The sequence below is a fragment of the Microcebus murinus genome, chromosome 29, assembly GCF_040939455.1.
Source record: "Microcebus murinus isolate Inina chromosome 29, M.murinus_Inina_mat1.0, whole genome shotgun sequence".
NCBI classification, from domain to species: Eukaryota; Metazoa; Chordata; class Mammalia; order Primates; family Cheirogaleidae; genus Microcebus; species Microcebus murinus.
Genome location: NC_134132.1, coordinates 7,276,189 through 7,296,249, shown reverse-complemented (window position 1 = coordinate 7,296,249; position 20,061 = coordinate 7,276,189). Strand labels below are relative to the sequence as shown.

General features: G+C 42.1%; 1 protein-coding gene across 2 annotated transcripts in view; it reads left to right on the top strand.

Annotated features, from left to right (window-relative positions):
• GRID2 (glutamate ionotropic receptor delta type subunit 2) overlaps positions 1 to 20,061 on the top strand; it is a 1,185,302-nt gene that overhangs the window by 1,142,311 nt on the left and 22,930 nt on the right. Inside the window, exon 16 of one of the 2 annotated variants that reach the window (XM_012774073.2) lies at positions 417 to 4,692. The exons of the other annotated variant lie outside the window; for it this stretch is intronic. Coding sequence (XP_012629527.1) covers positions 417 to 839 — 423 coding nt within the window. The 3' untranslated portion in view covers positions 840 to 4,692. Of the gene's footprint in view, positions 1 to 416; positions 4,693 to 20,061 lie in introns of those variants that run through there. 2 annotated transcript variants of the gene reach the window in all.

The window sequence follows — 20,061 nt, the reverse complement described above, 5'->3', positions numbered from 1 at the left end:
TTAACTTAGACTGAGACACCCTGTAAAAGGAGGAAGCATAAATAAAGCGGTGGGGGAGAGAGTTGCCGAAACCATACTTTCTATTTGTACAGTTTTGCCTGAGCCTGTCTCTTCTAGAATGCCAATCACCCATCTACTGCTCCCAAATCTTTGTAGTTGCATGTGGTGTATGCTCATTTTAGAATTTTTACTGCAAGAAAAATATTTATATAGAGAACCTTATCTCAGAATCATATTGGTATCCCCCGAATCTAGCACAGTGCCTGGCTCATATTAGGTGCTCAATAAATATTTGTTAAATGAATAAAACCCCAAAGTTCAGTTAATTACATGTTTGCTGAACTACTTTTTTTTTTTTTTTTAACCATGGAAGCCAGTACTGATGAGAACCTTATTTTCTTTTTCTTCATCTCCAGGATGACAAGGAAATTGACCTGGAGCACCTCCATAGACGTGTAAATAGCTTGTGCACAGATGACGACAGCCCCCATAAACAGTTTTCCACCTCGTCAATTGACTTGACCCCTCTGGACATTGACACTTTGCCAACACGACAAGCACTGGAGCAAATCAGTGATTTCAGGAACACTCACATCACCACCACAACCTTTATCCCAGAGCAGATCCAGACTCTTAGCCGCACACTGTCGGCTAAAGCTGCCTCTGGTTTCACTTTTGGCAGCGTGCCTGAGCACCGAACTGGCCCTTTTAGGCACAGGGCACCCAATGGGGGCTTTTTCAGGAGTCCTATAAAAACAATGTCATCTATTCCTTATCAACCAACTCCTAACTTGGGGCTCAATCTGGGTAATGATCCAGACCGAGGCACCTCTATATGAGCATCAGACAAAAATCTCTTCACTGTTTCTTTTTTAGGACTCCCTTTGCAAGGAGCAACTGTAATATTGTGGGACTAACATGGATGTAACTTAAAAAAAAAAATCAGGATTATTAGTAACAATTCTAGCTTTTTCTCCCCACCTTCTCCCTCCTCTCTCGTCTCTTATTTTTTTTCTCTCTCTCTTCTCCCCTCTCCTCCCATACATTTCCCTCCACTTTTTTTTTTCATTACTCAACTTGTTCCCCCAGAATGTAGTATACTAGGATCCTATTAGTCTGCTTTTCATATACTGTACATCAAGTATAGGAAATGTGCACTGAGTACTAAAAGTATATGCAGGATTAATTTTACATAAAGGCCTCTTATGTAATGTTTCTCTATTTTTAGAACTATAATTGCAATAACTTCAGTCTTTTCACATTCTTCTGCTGCATCCATACAATGCTCCACTGCTGTTGAGTGTCCTTTAACTGTGGACCAAAGGCAACCCCTGCAGTGTTTAAAAAACAATTTAAAGACCATTCAGGCCACACATATGAGAATGCAATTTTGTAGGATTACAAAAAAGCCATTAATATGCCAGTCAAGACTACAGTTAAAACTACTCTTGCACTGCACCAGTGCATATGACCTTTATGTGATTGTACAGTATTAAAAGTTTTTTCTTATGTACAGTAAACTTTATCATATGGCAGAAGCCTCTATTGTGTTAAATAAATTAGTATCTCATATATATACATATATATGCACCTATATAATGTGTGTATATATAAAAAGGCGGCCATTGCTATTGCAATTCATTTAATAAAGCTTTAGTTAAAACAAAAAAAAAAGTATTGTATACAGGAACTATGTATATGCAGGGGTTCTTTTCAGTTAGAAAAGGCAGGTTGCTTTAATGTTATTCTGACTCGCATTGTTTGCCAACAGAGAATATTTTATACTTTTGTTATTAAAACATCCAGGGCAATTTAATATTTGTTCCTAGATGTAACTCATTTGAATAGGTTTTGCATTTGTTATTAAGCAGTGTATAAAGCTAACCTTGATAATTTTAGTTTTAATTAATTATCTAAATGAAAAATGCTATTAGCGGAATCACATCCTCGACAGCACATAGAGCTCTAGAAGAGTTTAAACATAGATCACTGAAGGTTAAACATCCTCTTCCAAAACAGAAAGCCAATCAGTACAACAACTGTATTTGGGGAGGGGTGGGAGCCCTTGAGAAATATCGATGTGGCCTTAATTACTGTCATACATTATCCTAAAGAAGAAAATACAATAACCATTCTGGGCTCTCAACCCCCTTTTTTATTCAGTTCTGTTTGGAGGAGTTATGTATTTTTTACATTAGTGCCAAGTATATAGAAGGATGACAGCAAAAACAGTGCCTCTTTGTGCACACCCTTCTAAAGTAGCATTCTTACCTGTTAGAAATGTAGAATGAACTTTGTTTGTAATCCTTAAATTAAAATGTGGTAAGTAGGAAGCAAGAACTTATTCTGTGTTTTTACGCAGCCATACACTTATTTTAATCTAATTCATTCTGTGGCTAGGATTGATAATAGGAATCAACCTATGTGATTTACTTTAGGAGAAATTAAAAGGTATATTCTTAAGATATATTCTATTTTGATGCTAATTCTGTTCTGGGGAGCATCTTGTATTGTCACTGTTTTTGTACTAAATCTTCAAATATTGTCTACTGTGTAAGGCAGAAAAATTTCTTATCATGCAAAAACCATTTTGTTTCCAGGGTGACAAGTACCTAAGTGCATGCACAACTTGTTTTCCCTTGTAACATTCATGATCTCATTCACAACTCTGATTTTAAAACAAAAAATCTTTACAAGAGCTATGTAGGGACCTACCAGATGTTACAGTGATTTTAGCTATCAACAAACTGTTAACCATGTATAATATTTAAAATAGGCTTATTTTGATGTATTGCCTATTATACAAATACACAAAACATTTTTGGAGGCCTCAGTTATGAGTGACAGAGCTTTCTGTGTATAATTTGTCTAAATAATTTGTCTAATAAAAATGTTTTCTAAACTTGCTCTCATACTATTGAAGTCTTAACTGTAAGATTTAAAAATGTTTACTCTCTCACAAATCAAACTAAATTTTTCTAAAAAAATTATCTTGAGTTAATTAAAACATAAAACACAATTTACTAGTAGAACTATGTGAAAATGAGTGACTTTCTAAAAACAATACTAAGTGATGTCCTAAACCAATGAAAACTGTCTTTCTGCTATTTGAGATTATTTGAACCAACAATGTATTTGTTTGTTGTGGATGTCTCCATAAGTGCTTTTTTGGGAGAGATTTACCCTGTTTCATGTAAACAATGCAACCATTATAATTATAGCAGGGTGAGGGTTTCTTACAAAAAAAAAAAAGAAAGAAAAGAAAATTAAGGGTAATTATCAAACTTATGATTTATTTATTAAAAATTGCTTTACTGTTAGAAAAATATTCATCATGCTGAATCTATTAATTTGGAAATTAATTTAGACTCCAGTATTATTTCTAATAAATTTTTCTGCATTTGAGCACCAGTACTTAATTTTTTCAGTATTTAACTCATGGGTATATATCTGAAAATATACCTGGAAAATATAATTGAGATTAAAATCTCTACTGTTGTAATTTGTTCCATCAAAAATAATTCTTTAAATATTGGAACTAAGAAGAACTTTGGTGATCTAGACTATTTCCCCCATTTTACAAATTCGGGAACGTGGGATGCTAAGAAGCTGTGACATGCCCAAACGTTTGACAACCTGAGACTAAAAATGGAGTCGTTTAAAAGAGAATAATAAAAACTCTGCCATCCTTCAGTCACATTCACACCGATCCTCGTGGATTGTCACTGTAGGGATGTTCAGACCCAAAGCCTCCAACATCTCTTCTCACCAAGCCTTGGCTGCAAATCTCTAAGAGCCTTTCTTCTTTGCTTGGGACACATAGATCATGCAATTCAGCTGCTCCTTTGACAGATGGGGATGTGAGCACCTACCCAAAGTCACAGCTGATGGCAGAACTAAGGCCAGTTCCCATTTCTGTCTAGTGCTGGTTCCTTTGGTCCATTGCCTGCCCTGGTTCACACCACCTAGACCAACCTTGCTATTTCAATACAAGACAAATACCCTTCTATCCAAGTACTTTGATTCTACTCAAATGTCCAGTTTATTCCTTTGGTGAACCACTAAGCTATCCGGTTGTCACTGTACCACATCAGAACTTATGTGAATAGAATAGAATAGGCTTTGGTTTAATCATACTTACTTATAAGTTGCAAGCCCACCTTTCTTCCTCATACTATTCAGCTACAGGCAACATGTCACATTCTTAATTATGTTATTTTTTTTTCATCTCCTTTAGTTTGGGATTGGTTGTCAACTGAATAAATACTTTAAAAAATTGACTTTGCTGAACAGTACTTTGCTTCATCAATTAAAAAAAAAAAGAAATCTATTTACCTTACATGGTACCTTCTTAGCCATACAATTGGATCACAGACTTTTCCTATTTTATAATCATAATTTTAATGATGAGACACACATGGCATTGTAAGTATAATAAACGAGGCCAAGCAAAGAGCTTACATACTGGTAAACATAGGTTTTATCCTTAAAGATAAATCTCATGATAACTGATAAAATACAACAGGCTCACTAAAATGTGGCTTCCTTCTAGAATATTTTTATTTCTAAAAACAAATTCTATAGCCAACCCTTGTGACTAGATATTAATAAATGGCTTTCAAGTATTGCCATGACTATCATTTCAACAAATTTTGGTAGGCCCCCTCTCAACAAATATTTTAGTAGATATCCTCTTATGAGGCAGGCTATATTAGCTCCCTTGAGTGGAAATGATTTATCTGACACTGAAAAATCAGAACATGAAGCTATTAATATTATTTATATTAGATATCATAGATTTAATTCAATTCTATTAACATTTACAGAGAATCTATTATGCAAAAGCCACTGTGCTAAGCAGTTGTGCGTGGCAGAAGTGAACACACACATGTAGACGTGGGTCTGGATGTGTTCTACCACCCAGCTTCATCCTTGCCTTCGTGTCCACGTGCGAGATACAGAAGCCACCTTACAGACTTTCTGCAGTGGCAGAATGAGTCACCCCCAACCAAGACAGTCCTCTTTGGGCCTGGACAATCTGACTGGCCAGAACAATCCATAGTAGTAGTTGTCAAGCATCCACTGAAACTGCTTCTTAGGTCCAGACCATCTCCCCAAAGAAGACTTGGAAATTCCCCAAGATGCCAGACCATGAGGCCAAATTTTCGGAAATGTGGAAATTCCAATAAGCCCCAGGCAAACTACTATCCAACCTGTCATCCTTCTTGATACCTGCATACCATTCAGTGACTGACTCCTACCCCTAAGTGTCCACATTAGAAAGATGCAGACTACAGTGACTCAATTTCTATCCCTGCAAGTCTAACAGTTGTCATAGTCAGAGCTCTACCATGTTTCAAACAAATAGTGTCAGAGGGAGCAAACATAGTCGTATTCAGGCTTTTTCATATTGCAACAAAGCCTCCTCCTTTCCTGTGCTCTAAGGTACAGGATGCAATGCAACCTGCGAGCCTGGTGCATGGGAAGTGTACCGCCCGCCATGACAACAACCTCCAGTGCCCACACACCTCCAGAAGAACAGAAACGACACGGTTTTGCTCCATTCTATAGATGCCCAGAGGCATGGAACGGTTAAACCATGTAATGATTCATCCTACCACTGGGATAGAAACAGATGAAGGAGCTCTCTCTCATTTCTCCACCTGAATTTTCCAAATTCCTGGGGTTTTTTTGAGAGTATTCATTTGCTTTGTTTCCATGTAATATTGATGACAAAGCAAAACGCCATTAAAATTGGAGAACTTTTTTTCATATCTGAAGGCTCTATCCAGACTAGCTATTGCATATAATTGAAGGCTAAGTACCACCTTTTGATTAATTTTGCACATTTCTTAGAATTTCTTTAGAGTGAAGAAGAGAAACTGTGGGCACATTACTGATTTGGGGCACATTACTGATCTTATATGTTAGACACTACTGTCTAGCCACATGAGGAAGGAGGACCTAGTTTCCTTTTGGAGAAACCCATAGTTTTAAGTAGCCCATTTCAAAAGTCTAAAACTATTCATGCTATGAACTAAAAATCACGAAATTTTCAGGATGACATTAATTCTCATTAATTAAAAACCAATTAAACTTTCATAACAGCTGCTTTACAAGGAGAAACATATGTCACCAAAACAAAGAATGATCCAACGTCAGAAGCAGACAAGGGATGACAAACATTGCTTCTAATAAATATTTTGCCTGTCACAAGACTTAAAAAAGGAGTAAAAGTCAAACTTTAATTTGTAAAGTTGTTACATTTTATTATTAAATTTGTGCTACTGAAAAATTTTAGGAAGCAAGTATCCTACTTAAGTGGCTATTTTTAATTTTTCAAAAATTAAACTTCAATAAAAATACTATTTTTAAACACACGCAGGTATACATATGCAAAGGTAATCTATAACTTCCTGAATTTAAAAAGTAAACAAATACAGCTTGCTTACTCACCAAAGATTCATAATAGAAGAGTTACTCCTTTTTAAGAATTAATTATTCTTATATGTAATAAAATAATATTCTATTGGCAAAAATTCAAGTTAAATAAAACTTTCAGGATCACAGCTGTTTTCTGAATCCAGAGATACCTGTATCTATGTCACACTAGATACAGGATATTAAGTAATTTAGTATCTATAGTTAATATTTAATTCCTTTCCAGAATCACATTAAAGTTGACTTTAAAATTGATGCTAGCCCTCTATTAATACCTGTTTCCAAAAGTTGGCCATGACATTTGTTGTTAGAAATAAAAATACACAAAAATTAAGTTGAAAATAGAAGTTCCATTTGTCCCGCCCATCTCATTTGACTTTTTCATGCTGGAAATAGTTATTGAATAACTAATATGTTCAAGTACTCCTCTAGATACTGTTTTAAAAGCTTTGAACATATCTAATTGACATATTGACATTAAATATCTAATAAAAAATTTTATAAACACATAATATCATTTAAGGAGTGCAATACTTCCAAAATCAACATATTAAAAATTAAAAATAACTAAGCAGTGTAGCAACATATACACATAATTGGGGCTCCTAGATTTAATTCTAAATTTTTTAACTTTATATAACAATTAATTTTAAAATGACTAAACATTTTCAAACTCACTGCTCACTCTCTCAGATTTCTCCATGGAAATATCATGGTGAAAATGACCACAAACTTAACAACCCATGTGCAAAAATACTTCTCATATGTACAACCTCAAACATTTTTGGTGTGTCCAACAGCTCAATCACCAATTTATATATATATATATATATATATATACTTTTTTTTTTGAGACAGAGTCTCACTCTGTTGCCCAGGCTAGAGTGCCATGGCGCCAGCCTAGCTCACAGCAACCTCAAACTCCTGGGCTTGAGCAATCCTTCTGCCTCAGCCTCCTGAGTAGCTGGGATTACAGGCATGGGCCTCCATGCCCAGCTCATATTTTTAATATCTATATTTTTAGTTGTTCAGCTAATTTTTTTCTATTTTTTAGTAGAGATGGGGTCTCACTCTTGCTCAGGCTGGTCTTGAACTCCTGACTTTGAGCGATCCTCCCTTCTCAACCTCCCAGAGTGCTAGGATTACAGGTTTGAGCCACCACACCCGGCTCAACAATTAATATTTTTAATTAATTCTTTCTTGTTCATCAATATTAAATGAAGTTTTAAATTCTTCTCCATAATAATGATTTTGTGTCTCTTCTTTTTTTTTACTGGTATTAGTACATATACATAAAGTTTAGTAAGGTTGCAGGGAGACTATTAGAAACAAAACAATACGGGAGATCAATCAGACCACCAACAAATACTTTCTGAGCACCTACTATTAGCACGACCTCCTAGGGCAGAGTTTTTCTAGCTGATATTCCAAGGAGCTCTCCCAGGCCAGCAGTGGTTCCAGTGTGCTAAAGTAGTGATCCCTTCATTTCTCAGGGTGGCCAGTGGGACCCTCGGCTGGCATTCTGCCCGGGAGCACCTCTTTTGCCTGGCTTCTCCTTAGAGAGCTTCCAAAGCTGGAGAAACAAAATATAAACATTTGAAAAGTTAAATAGAAGAAACTCATTGTATTTACATCACATCAAAAGACTTGAATATAAATTATATATTATGATGCAAAATCTCTTTTTTATAATCCTAACACAGTTTATTTCTGGGAATTTATGTTAGTTAGCATCTTATTTAACTATTTTTTTTATTTCGGCATATTATGGGGGTACAAATTTTAAGGTTTCAAAAAATGCCCTTTCCCCTCCTACCCCCACAAGTCTGAATTTCCAGCATGACCATCCCCCAGATGGTGCACATCTCACTCATTATGTATGTATATACCCGACCCCCTCCCGCCTCCCACCTGCCCAATACCCAATTACTATAGTTCCTATGTGTCCACTTAGGCTCAGTTAATACCAGTTTTCTGGTGAGTATATGTGGTGCTTGTTTTTCCATTCTTGGGATACTTCATTTATTAGTATGGGTTCCAGCTCTAAGCAGGAAAATACAAGATATGCTATGTCACCATTATTTCTTAGAGCTGAATAGTACTCCATGGTATACATATACCACATTTTATTAATCCACTCTTGGATTGATGGGCACTTGGGCTGTTTCCACAGTCTTGCGATTATGAATTGTGCTGCTATAAACATGCGAGTACAGGTGTCTTTAATTGCCAAATTCGTGGTCTAGAAAAAATAATCTATGAGAAGACAAAAATAATACAGGCTGCATGACTGGGGATGGTTTCATGGAATGAGTGGAAATTTGGCTTAATCACAGAGAATATGGAAAGGTCAGAAGAATGCTTTTGTATTGGAGGCTACAGTGCAACCCAAGGCACAAGTGTAGGAAAGAGTGTTCAGAGGACAGTAGACTACAACATCCGGAACATGGGTCTTATGTCAGGGAGCAGCAGAAGGTAAAGCTTGGATGGGATTGTGGGACGCCTGAAGAGTTCAAGAAAGAACATTATATCCTGTTCATTCATTCATTCGTGTACTCAACGTATGTTCACCGAGGTCCCACTATGTGCACAACACTATTTTACGTGTTAGGAATACACCAGTCAACAAGACAAATCCCTGCCCTCATGGAGTTTACAATTAACTTGGAAAGACAGAAAATAGGCAACATAAATAAGTGAAGTGTGAGTCTATTGGAAGATGATAAGTGCTGTAGAGAAAAGCAAAGCCATAGAGGGGGAGCAGGCAGACCAGGGTGGAAAGGGGGTTTGCTATTTTAAATACAGTGGTCAGGAGAGTACTCACTGATAAGCTGATGTTTGATTGAAGCCTTAAAGGGGGTGAGGGAATTAGGCATGCTACCACCTGGGGAAAGAACATTCCAGACTTTGGGAACAGCCAGTACAAAGGCTCTGAGACAGGGCTGTAGCTGGGCATGTTTAATGAGAGATGATCGATTTGGCTAGACCAGAATGAGTATTGGGAGATCTGGTAATGGGAGGAAATCCCAGAGAAGTAGTAAGAGGCTGACATCATAAGGCTCTTTAGGACACTGTGAAGACTTGGGCTCTCCACCCGCATGGGATGGGAAACCACTGGAATGTTCTAAACAATGTGGAATGCCTGCTACTAGTCCCAACACGTTGATAACAAAGCCAGATATAAATCAACTTTGGAATCAAAATTGCTGTGACTTCCCCAGTCTCCTTTGGGCCTAAACATTTGCCACCATTTTAAGCAGAATATTATGGGATAGTTAGATGGCAGGGCCAGTGGCTGGCCATGTCTCCCTCGGAATTTCAGTCCTTGAATCACCGCAGAGAGACGGAAGCCGGGCTGGTGTCCACAGAGCTGCAGGACCAAGACCTCAGTCAGTGGCAGGGAGGAGCCACTGAAGATTTTTGATCATGGGAGAAATAATGCTCTTGAAAAGGTGGTTTAGAAAAATTAAGCAGATAGGAACTCATCAACCAGAATGAAGAAGCCGCCAATTAGAAGGCTTGAGCAATAGTTCAAATATAAGCTGAACGTCTGTGGGAGTTTCAGAAAAAAGAAGACACAGAGGGTGGATACAAGAGAAGTATCTTCTCTCTGAAGGAGAAATCAAGAGACCTTGAAGATCAGCTGCACATAAAGTGTAAAAGAGAAAGAACAAGTAAAAGATGACCAATTTTTCAAATTCATCTGCCAGAATGATGGCAAAGTGGTAAAGTCAGAAGACTGGTTTGTTAATCTTATTTTTTCCTTCCATTGGGAGGTTTAGGGAGAAGAAATCATAGAATTGAGAACTGTGTATCTTCTTTCATTGGGAGCATGAGCGATGGGTTCTTTTTTAATTTATTTTTTATTTATATGCATTCACGGGGTTCAAGTGCAATTTTGCCACGTTAACATATTGCATTGAGGCGAAGTCAGGGCCTTCAGTGAATCCACCACTGGAGCAATCCACACTGTCCCCACCAGGCAGCCTTCCAAATGATGAGTTCCTAACAGATGAAGGGGACGTGAGCAATCATCTAGTTGTGCTCCCCAGATTCCTTAGGTTTTTACTCAGGATTTATGGGGATGCTACTGGGCTGAGGTGAGGCCCACCGGGCTTCCATCAGAGCAGCTCTGCTCTGATTTCTTCACTTAGAGTCATCACAGATAACAAAATTCATGGCGTATGATCTAGGCACATCCTCCTGTATACCTTAAATCATCTCTAGATTATCTGTAATACTTAATACAATGTAAATGCCATGTAAATAGTTGTTATACCATATCGTTTAGGGAATAATGGCAAGAAAAAATATTGTGTCCTAAACATGTACAGACTTTTTTTTCCAAATATTTTCATGTGCAGTCGGTTGAACCCATGGATGTGAAACCCATGTATACAGAAGGCCAACTATATTCAACTTCCAGTTAAGATTTCCTTCATCCTCTGGATAACCACGTTACTGACAAATGACCAAAATCTCAAATGTTTCCATTATAGCATTCAAATTTTCATTATCTAATTGTTAGATTATTCTTCCTTACGCTGGGTCTTTGTATGTGTTAAAATTTATTTCCTGGCTGGGCACGGTGGCTCGCACCTGTAATCCTAGCACTCTGGGAGGCTGAGGCAGGTGGATTGCTCGAGGTCAGGAGTTCAAAACCAGCCTGAGCAAGAGTGAGACTCCGTCTCTACTATAAATAGAAAGAAATTAATTAGCCAACTAACATATATATAGAAAAAATTAGCCGGCATGGTGGCACATGCCTGTAGTCCCAGATACTCTGGAGGCTGAGGCAGGAGGATCGCTTGAGCCCAGGAGTTTGAGGTTGCTGTGAGCTAGGCTGATGCCACGGCACTCACTCTAGCCTGGGCAACAAAGCAAGACTCTGTCTCAAAAAAAAAAAAAAAATAAAATAAAATAAAAAATAAAGACTTTAAAATAAATAAATAAATAAAAGTTATTTCCTGTAGGTTCTTTGAAATCCTACAGAACAAGCCTCATTCATTTTTCTTACATAACATTTACCATGTTTCCTACATGGTGAATACTCGGAATTGACCAAACTGGCCTTCAATACAGGAACAATGACTCAAATCCTATAATCAGGGCTTGAAATACACCCAGTAGCTCCAATGTCTTTAAAGAGAGAATGAGCGAAAGCAAGGCACTCCTGCACTGGGCTGGCTAGAACCAGGCAGCAGACATTTGGCTGATCAGAAAGCCAAAAACTGCTTCCAGATACAAACTTGTCTTATAAACTAAAATTAGCCCCAACATTACAAACACCTGCTAGGTACTGGCCAGTATAGTGGGCACTGAAATCAAATCAAATACCTGTGGAAAGATCCATGTCTGTTTCCTCATAATTGTTATGTGCTTCTTAGTCCTGAGTCTGTTTCAACATGAGAGTTCAGAAAGCGCCTGTTAACACAGTTAAGGGTACTCCAAAAGACCACAAGTTAGGCCTGAAATACTCATCATCACCAATTCTACCCATTGACAGAGGTGAACTTTCGCCAAGCAGGTACCATCCAAAAGACCACTTGTATTTCATTTGGATCTTGTCTGCCTGCTTCGACTACCTCTCAACACCAAGTCCATTATGATGTTTCACTTTTAAGACGTCAAAGATGATTTCCCTAGCTCCCTGGGAGTCCGAGGCGGGCAGATTGCTCAAGGTCAGGAGTTTGAAACCAGCCTGAGCAAGAGTGAGACCCCGTCTCTACTATAAATAGAAACAAATTAATTGGCCAACTAATATATATAGAAAAAATGAGCCGGGCATGGTGGCGCATGCCTGTAGTCCCAGCTGCTCAGGAGGCTGAGGCAGGAGGATTGCTTGAGCCCAGGAGTTTGAGGTTCCTGTGAGCTAGGCTGACACCATGGCACTCACTCTAGCCTGGGCAACAAAGTGAGAAAAAAAGAAAGATGATTTCCCAATTCTAAGAAAAAAGATCATATATCAAACACAAAACAAGAAATAGGTATTATGTGTCTTTATAAATTTAGAATAACTTTGGTAAAACCTGCTTTCCCAAATGTTTGCAAATATAATTGCTTGCAAAGTACTCTTGTTCCACACACTTACTTTTACAATATAAACCATGAGTCACACATACACACCCCTAATCTGTCTTTCCTGTAAAAGAGAACAGCACACAAATTGTGTCAGCATGTTGCATTGAATTTCCACACAATGTAAGAATTCAAAGTAGTTTGCAGAGGTGTATGTTTCTGATTTGCAATTAATAAAATACATGGCATCTATCCTAACTTATGATTTCATAAGGAGCGAAGTTTAACCCATTCTCATTTAAAGAAGTAAGTTGCTAATTTCTGCATCAATTCTCATCCTCTGCAGGCCAAAGTTTATGTTCTCCTAAGTCTAGCAACCCTGGGGAGAAGGGGTTGCTGACCAGGTACCAGACACTACATTTGTGTTTCACTTGGTTGTCATAATAACTCTGTAAGTTTGCCATTGTTGATACTAATTGAACAGATTAAAACAAAACAAAGCCTAAAATAAGACTCTGGAAAGTTAAGTAATTTGGCCACGCTCATACAATTAGTAAGTGATGAAAACAGAATTCAGCCCATATCTTTCTAATTCAGAAACCCATGTCCTTTCCACCTCAACAGGCTGTTCCTGGAATCAGAGAGATGGAAGGTGAAGGGCCCTTCTATGGTCGCTCACTGATGTACGAAGCTTCATACATGAGGATACATAAAATTCTAGATGATTACTCAGCAGCTGAGTATATTTTCCATATAAAAGCTACAAATGGTAAATAAAAAATTCATAAAAGATAAATATAGATGATGCCTGCATCACAGTAGCTTAAAAACAAAAACATAAACAGATTCAGGGAAATACCTTGTCAAATTGTCAGGTTGGCGTCTACAATAGAGACTGCTCCAATACCGGCAAACCTGCTCATCCTCCTCTTATCCTCTTCAACTACGCTGACAGGGTCGGCCACCTTTCTGGTCTTCTTCCCCTCTTTCTTAGAGTCCCTCTAAAACAGAAACGTTAGAAAAATCATTCCCTGCTGAGTGCATGTTCATAATGCTCTAAGGCCTGATCCCCTTTTTCCAGACCTGCAAGACAAGTGTAAGCACATGTGAGCCTCTCCCTGCAATGTCTCCAAAGTGTCCCTTCTGTTACCTCCTACACATCTTACTATTAATAGATAATCTTATCAAATTACTTCCTGGATCATGTTACTTCATGATTTAATTTTTCTGGATGGTATTCCTATGTCCTGCTAACTAATGCCCAAGCACCTTAGCTGAGATTTCTTCAGGCAGGAAGCATTAGGGCAGGCTCCACAGAGAAGCAGCATTTGAGCCAAGGAAGTAGGCTTTCGGCAATGGGAAATATGAACGTAGACTATCAGAGCAATATGCAAAAAAATAAATAAATAAATAGATATAATGGACAAGTAGGGGCCAGGGAATAAGGCTATTTGACTTAAAACGGAAGGTCATATAGACACAGGCGGAAGATAAGAAAGAGCTGGTTTGTTGATACATTCAATAATTTTATTTTATATTTTGAGAGTTGTTTTATACACACGCATATACACACATACACTAGGCACTGCAGTGCACACAAACATGCAAGATTCTCGAAGCTGTTGTAGAAGGGATGTCACGTATGTATGTAAAGTATGTTGTGTTCCAAAAAAGTGACACAACATAGTATAGCAATTCAGAGAAGAGAGGGATGATACTCTTCTAGACATCCTTTTACTGAAATACAGCTATCACTACAATTTAAAATGATATCTCAGGACTTAAAAGTAGTCCAGAGCATTTTGCGAATTCAGAGAAAGGTGAGATCTTCTCTCATGTGGGTAATAAAATATCTTGCAGAACATATATGCAGAAGATAATTTTGAAGCTGGGCCTTGAAAGGGGACTGTAATTTCCACAGGTATAGAGGAGAGGAAAATGGTTTTAGGCAAAGGGAAAGATTCGCTCCAAGTCACAGTGGAGGAAAGCACAAAGCGTATTTGAGAATGATCAAACGGTTTGGCTGGAACATACAGCCCAGGAAGAGCAGTGTAAAAATCAAATCCAACCACCTACCTAATGTTTGAGTTTCATCCCTTTTATAATCCAGTCCATTTCTGAACAGCTGTGAATATTAGAACTGCGATGGTGTTTACAATCTACTGGAGGAAGACAGACAATGTAACAGGCAATGACAATAAATTGGGATAAGTGCTTTGGTAATGGCAATGCAGGTGATTTGCAACCCAGCCCAAGGCTAAAAAAAGCTCTCTGGAGGCCGAGAATCCAAGTTAGATCTGAGGGGTAATTGCGAGTCAGCCAGGCAAAGGAAATAGAGGTTGTTCCGCCCACGTGACCAGCATCTGCAAAGACCTGGAGCCAGAGGGCAAGTTTTGTTCCAGGGACTAAAAGAAGTCAGGCTGAGCTGGAACTTAAGAGTAAAAGGAAAATATCAAAAGAATAAAATGAAGAAGTAGGGAGCAGGTCTTGAAATACTTTATAAACACATATAAAAGAATCTGTATTTTTAAGGAATGATGATGTTCCGGGCATGACTAAGAAGCCACTGAAGTAGTAGTAAAGTAGTAACCTGATCATGTTTCTAGTTTAAAGAATCGCTCTTGCTCTCCCAGGAGAAAGTTAGGGAGCAGGACAAGACCTAAAAGAAGCAGACCAGTGAAGGACTTTGTGTGGCAATCCAATGAGAGGAAGGAGTCCTAACCCCAGATAGTGGCAGCAGAGGAAGGAAAGAGGTGGGAAGATTCTAGAGAGAGTCATGGTGGGAATAGAGTCTGGGTCTGGGATTGAGGTGCAGGTTCACTGTCATGGAAGTCATGGAGGTAATCAAATCATCCAAGTGTTACAGCAAGTGTTACAGCGGGAGGACCCGAGGACAAACCGAGCGGCACACAGAGAGTCGGAGAATCAAAGTTTATTTTGCAGGCAGGCTCAGAGGGGCCTCGCCACCAAATTCTGAGCACCGTCTACCCGATTTTTCCCACTTGTATTAAGTTGGGGTGGTCCGAGGGGTGGGGCACCAGGTGTAGGTTAGTTGATGTGTCACCAATAGGTTAATATTGGTTAACCAGGCAATAGATTTAGTGTTATGCTGATGCCAGGCAGTAGACCAGTTGATGGGCCGGGTGACAGGTGACTATTATGCTGATGTGGGTCTTCCATGAGTGGCTGGGGTCCCCTGTCCCTGATGCACCAAGTAACAGATGAGGATTTCCCTCATCATTCCTGCCTTTGATGCCCTTATATGTCTACTATAGGGCATCATTTCCCAGTGGGTGGTAGCCTCGTAAGGCCATTATGTGAGCTGTTGCTCTCCAGGTTACAGTTGTCCATTTTATAATCGCGATCAGTATGCAGGGCCTGTAATGGTGCCAGTCCAGTATTCCTTTCCCCACTGTGGCACACCTGAGCCTGCCTATAACACGTCTTTGGCATGTAGGTGCGGACTGTGAAACCTCCCGTGGTCCAGAAGCCTCCAGTGACCCCGTTAATGGAGGGAATCTAAGTCCTAGCATAACAGGCCTCAGGGCAGCATTTCTCTGCCACAGTTGTTAGGGCGAGTGTCCCAACCAGGAGGAGGGTGGGGACTGAGGCAGGAGCAGACATCCTATGATGAGCCAAAACACCACAGTGAGAGACGCCCTCTGCAGTCCAGTCCAGTCTCCCAGAGCTACAGAGAAGACTCCAGTCCTCAGTAAAGTCACCACAACCCCAGTGAGGGCCAGGGCCAGCACTCCCATTTACTCCTGTTCAGTCCTGGGTGTGGCTGTCCTCTTTGGGAGATGGTTAAGCTGGATCGTTAGTGGGTTCTGCTGGTCCTGACGTGCAGTCCAGAGACCAGGTTCGTTGTCTGGTTCAGCCTTTTTCACCCGGGAGTGATGGATCCATGGAGTGATACCTGCAACTTTCTTTAACAGCAGTGGAAGTAACTAGTATCACAGTATGGGGACCCTTCCAGGTGGACTCCAAGGTGTTTTTTTTTTTTAGTCCTTTACCCAGTCTAGATTTTTTGGCTGATGGGGGTGGACAGGGAGACCCAAGGCAATAGGAGTTTTTTCTAGGACAGAGTGGTGGCTATGGTGCATAGTTCTGGCTAAGGCTTGTGTGTGTTTGTATTCAATTCCCCTAGTTGTCTAATGTCTCCCCTTAATCACTTGATGAGTGGGGAGGTCTACCGAACAGGATTTCAAAAGGTGAATATCCTGCGGGCCCCGGTGTGCACCTGACTCTGAACAGGCTGGGCTTAGCATGTCTACCCAGGGTAACTGTGTTTCCTGACATAGCTTCACTAGAGTGATCTTGAGGGTCCAGTTCATGCGCTGTACTTTGCCTGAGCTCTGTGGCCTGTAGGCTGTATGTCGTTTCCATTTGATTCTTCGTGGCTTGGTGAGGGTTTGCACGACCTCTGCAGTGAAGCTTGGCCTGCCAGGGGATTGCCGGTGGCAATTGGATCTGTGCCTTTTTGGTGCCCTCCACAGTGGATGACTGCAATTTCTTTTGGCTCCCAAACTGCCTCCAGCAGTTGGGAGGATTTCATCCCTATTTTTTATCTCCTTTCCACCTGCATATTGCCCCGTGGACTTGTACTGTGGCAAAGGCATATTTAGAGTCTGTGTGTGTGTTTGCCTTCTTGCCCCGGGCACGCCTGAGGGCTTGGATGGGGCCCATGGCTCCGCCCTTTGTGCCGACCACCCTTGGGGCAAGGGAGCTGACACGATGACCTCATCAACTCTGGTGACTGCGAAGCCCGCCAGTCGTTTCCCATTCTGGATAAAACTGCTGCCATCCGTGTAGAGTTCTACGTCCGGTGCCGGTATAGGACAGTCTTTCAGATCTGGCCGGCTGGCAGAGACCTCCTCTCCCGCCTCGGTACAATCATGGCCAGGGGCCCTGGCTCGGTGGGTGGGAGGGTGGCAGGATTCAAGGTCCGCACAGTCTCCAGGGTGACCCTCGGATTTTGGCATAGCAGGCATTAGTATTGCTCTAACCGGCTGCTTGAGAGCCACCGGTGCCCTGAGGTGTTCGTTAGAGATGCTACTGCATGAGGGACTCGCTCACAGAGGTTCTGTCCCAGTGTGAGTTTCTCTGCTTCCTTGACTAGCAGGACAGTGGCCACCAGTGCACGGAGGCAAGGTGGCCATCCTGCCGCTACCCTATCCAATTGTCTCGACAAGTAAGCCACCGGTCTCTGCCACGGCCCACAGTTTGAGTCAAAACCCCCACTTGTTTCTTCTCCTGAACAAGCAGGTTAAAGTCTTCAGTGAGGTCCGGATGCCCTGGGGCGGGGCTCTTTTTAGTGAGTCTTTTATTTCGTGGAAAGCCCTTTCCTGACTCGCAGCCCATTCCAGTTCTTTGTTTTCAGGCCCACGTAGGGCGTCGTACGGAGGCTTGGCTTTTAGGGAGAAACCTGGGATCCAGATGCGGCAGAATCCATCCGCTCTGAGGAATTCTCTGAGTGGTCTCCGGCTGGTCGGCCTGGGAGATGTACAGACGGCGTGCTCACGCTCATGTCCCAGTGTCTGGCGCCCCTGAGTGACGTGGGAACCCAGGTACTTCCCTGCTGCCTGCAGATCTGTGCCTTTTCCCAGGAGACTTTGTACCCGGTGTCAGTGAGCAGCTGGAGCAGGCGCCGGGCTCCCCGGCGGCCGTCTTCTCTGGCTGGGCTTGCTAGAAGGGGGTCATTGACGTACTGTAGAAGCGAGCAGCGGGTTTCTTCTTGAGGAAAGGAGATGGGGTCAGTGGCTTGAGCCTCCCCGAATACAGTTGGTGAGTTTTTAAATCCCTGTGGTAGCCGCATCCAGGTCGGCTGCGTTCTCCTTCTAGCCTGAGGATCCTCCCACTCGAAGGCTAACAGGGGCTGGCTCTTCGGAGCAAGCGGCAGGCGGAAGAAAGCATCCTTCAAGTCCAGGCAGGAGAACCAGGCAGCATCGGAGCAATGAGGCCCAGGAGGGTGTATGGATTCGGTACCACCGGGTGGAGAGTCACTGTGGCCTCATTAATCAGTCGCAAGTCTTGGACAGGCCGGTATTTACCTCCGTTGGGCTTTTTGCCTGGCAGGAGGGTGGCTGCCATTATGAGAGTCTCTAGGGCGCCAAGCGTGAGGCTTGTGGTTCCTCCTGGTGGAAGGTGACCTGGGCTTCCAGTGTGCTCAGGACAGCTGGACCTAGCAGGTGAATGGGGCCGTCGGCATGTACAGGAATCCATGTCTTATATGGTGGCCCCATCTGGCATGTTCCGGACTGGCAGAAGGGTGGAGCTACTCGAGTTCCTGTGTCTCCGGCAATGGCGGTTTCCCGCTTTGTAAATGGAGCCACCAGGGTTGTTGCCACCGAGCGTTCTGCCCCAGCATCCACCATGAACGTTACTGGTCGGCCCCCCACTTCCATTGCGACCACAGCCTCCCGGGGCCAAGAGTCAGGGAGCCCGGTTGGTCCTCTTCCAAGTCGACCCCAGCGAGACCCACGGGGTCCTGGGTCCCCGGCTCCTGCTGGCAGCCCCTGGGCAGCTTCCTGTCTGGCAGTGGGCGGGCTCTTCTGTTGGGACATCCGTGCTTCCAGTGACCACAGTCCCTACACCAGGCGCTGGTTGGGCTTCAGGGTCCCTCGTCTCCCGGGTCCTCCTTCCCGTGGCTACCGGCTCTCTCGGCTGGCTCAGGTCTTCCGAGGGCAGAAGCCAGGAGAGCAGCGTTCTGCTTCATTCCCTTGTCACTCTCCCTCCGGGCAGTCCGGTCTCAATTAACACAGACCTTCTGGGACGTTTCCGTCAACTGCATGACGTCCATTCCTGCAAACCCATCTAGTTTCTGGAGTTTCCATCGGTTGTCAGCATAGGACTGCCCCACAAACGCGGCATTCACCATCTGCTCGTTTTCGGCTGCCTCTGGGTGGAAGGCTGTGTAGACTCGGTAGGCCTCACAAGGCACTTGTAGAATTTGTTCCGCGATTCCTCCGGCTTCTGGGTGATCAGAGCGACTTTGTTCGTGTTGGTTGGTTTTCTGGCTCCCTCGAGGACCCCGTGGAGGACAGCTTCCCGAGACCTTCCGAGTGCCTCTCGTCTGCTCGGGGAGTTGAAATAGCAATCTGGGTTGGTCTCAGTTGCTGCTCTCTGTGCCCACTGCTCTACATCCAAGGTCCCTGCTGGAGCCTAGTCTTACAGCCACCTCCGGGTCCCAGCGACAACCTGGCGTTGTGCTTCTGTGTTAAAAAGGGTCAAAAGAAGGCCGGGCGCAGTGGCTCACGCCTGTAATCCTAGCACTCTGGGAGGCCAAGGCGGGCGGATTGCTCGAGGTCAGGAGTTCGAAAGCAGCCTGAGCAAGAGGAGACCCGTCTCTACTATAAATAGAAAGAAATTAATTGGCCAATTAATATATAGAGAAAAAATTAGCTGGACATAGTGGCACATGCCTGTAGTCCCAGCTACTCGGGAGGCTGAGGCAGGAGGATCGCTTGAGCCCAGGAGTCTGAGGTTGCTGTGAGCTAGGCTGGCACCACGGCACTCACTCTAGCCGGGGCAACAAAATGAGACTCTGTCTCAAACATTTTTAAAAAAAAAAAAGGGTCAAAAGGAGCTGGCGGCAGTCTTCCC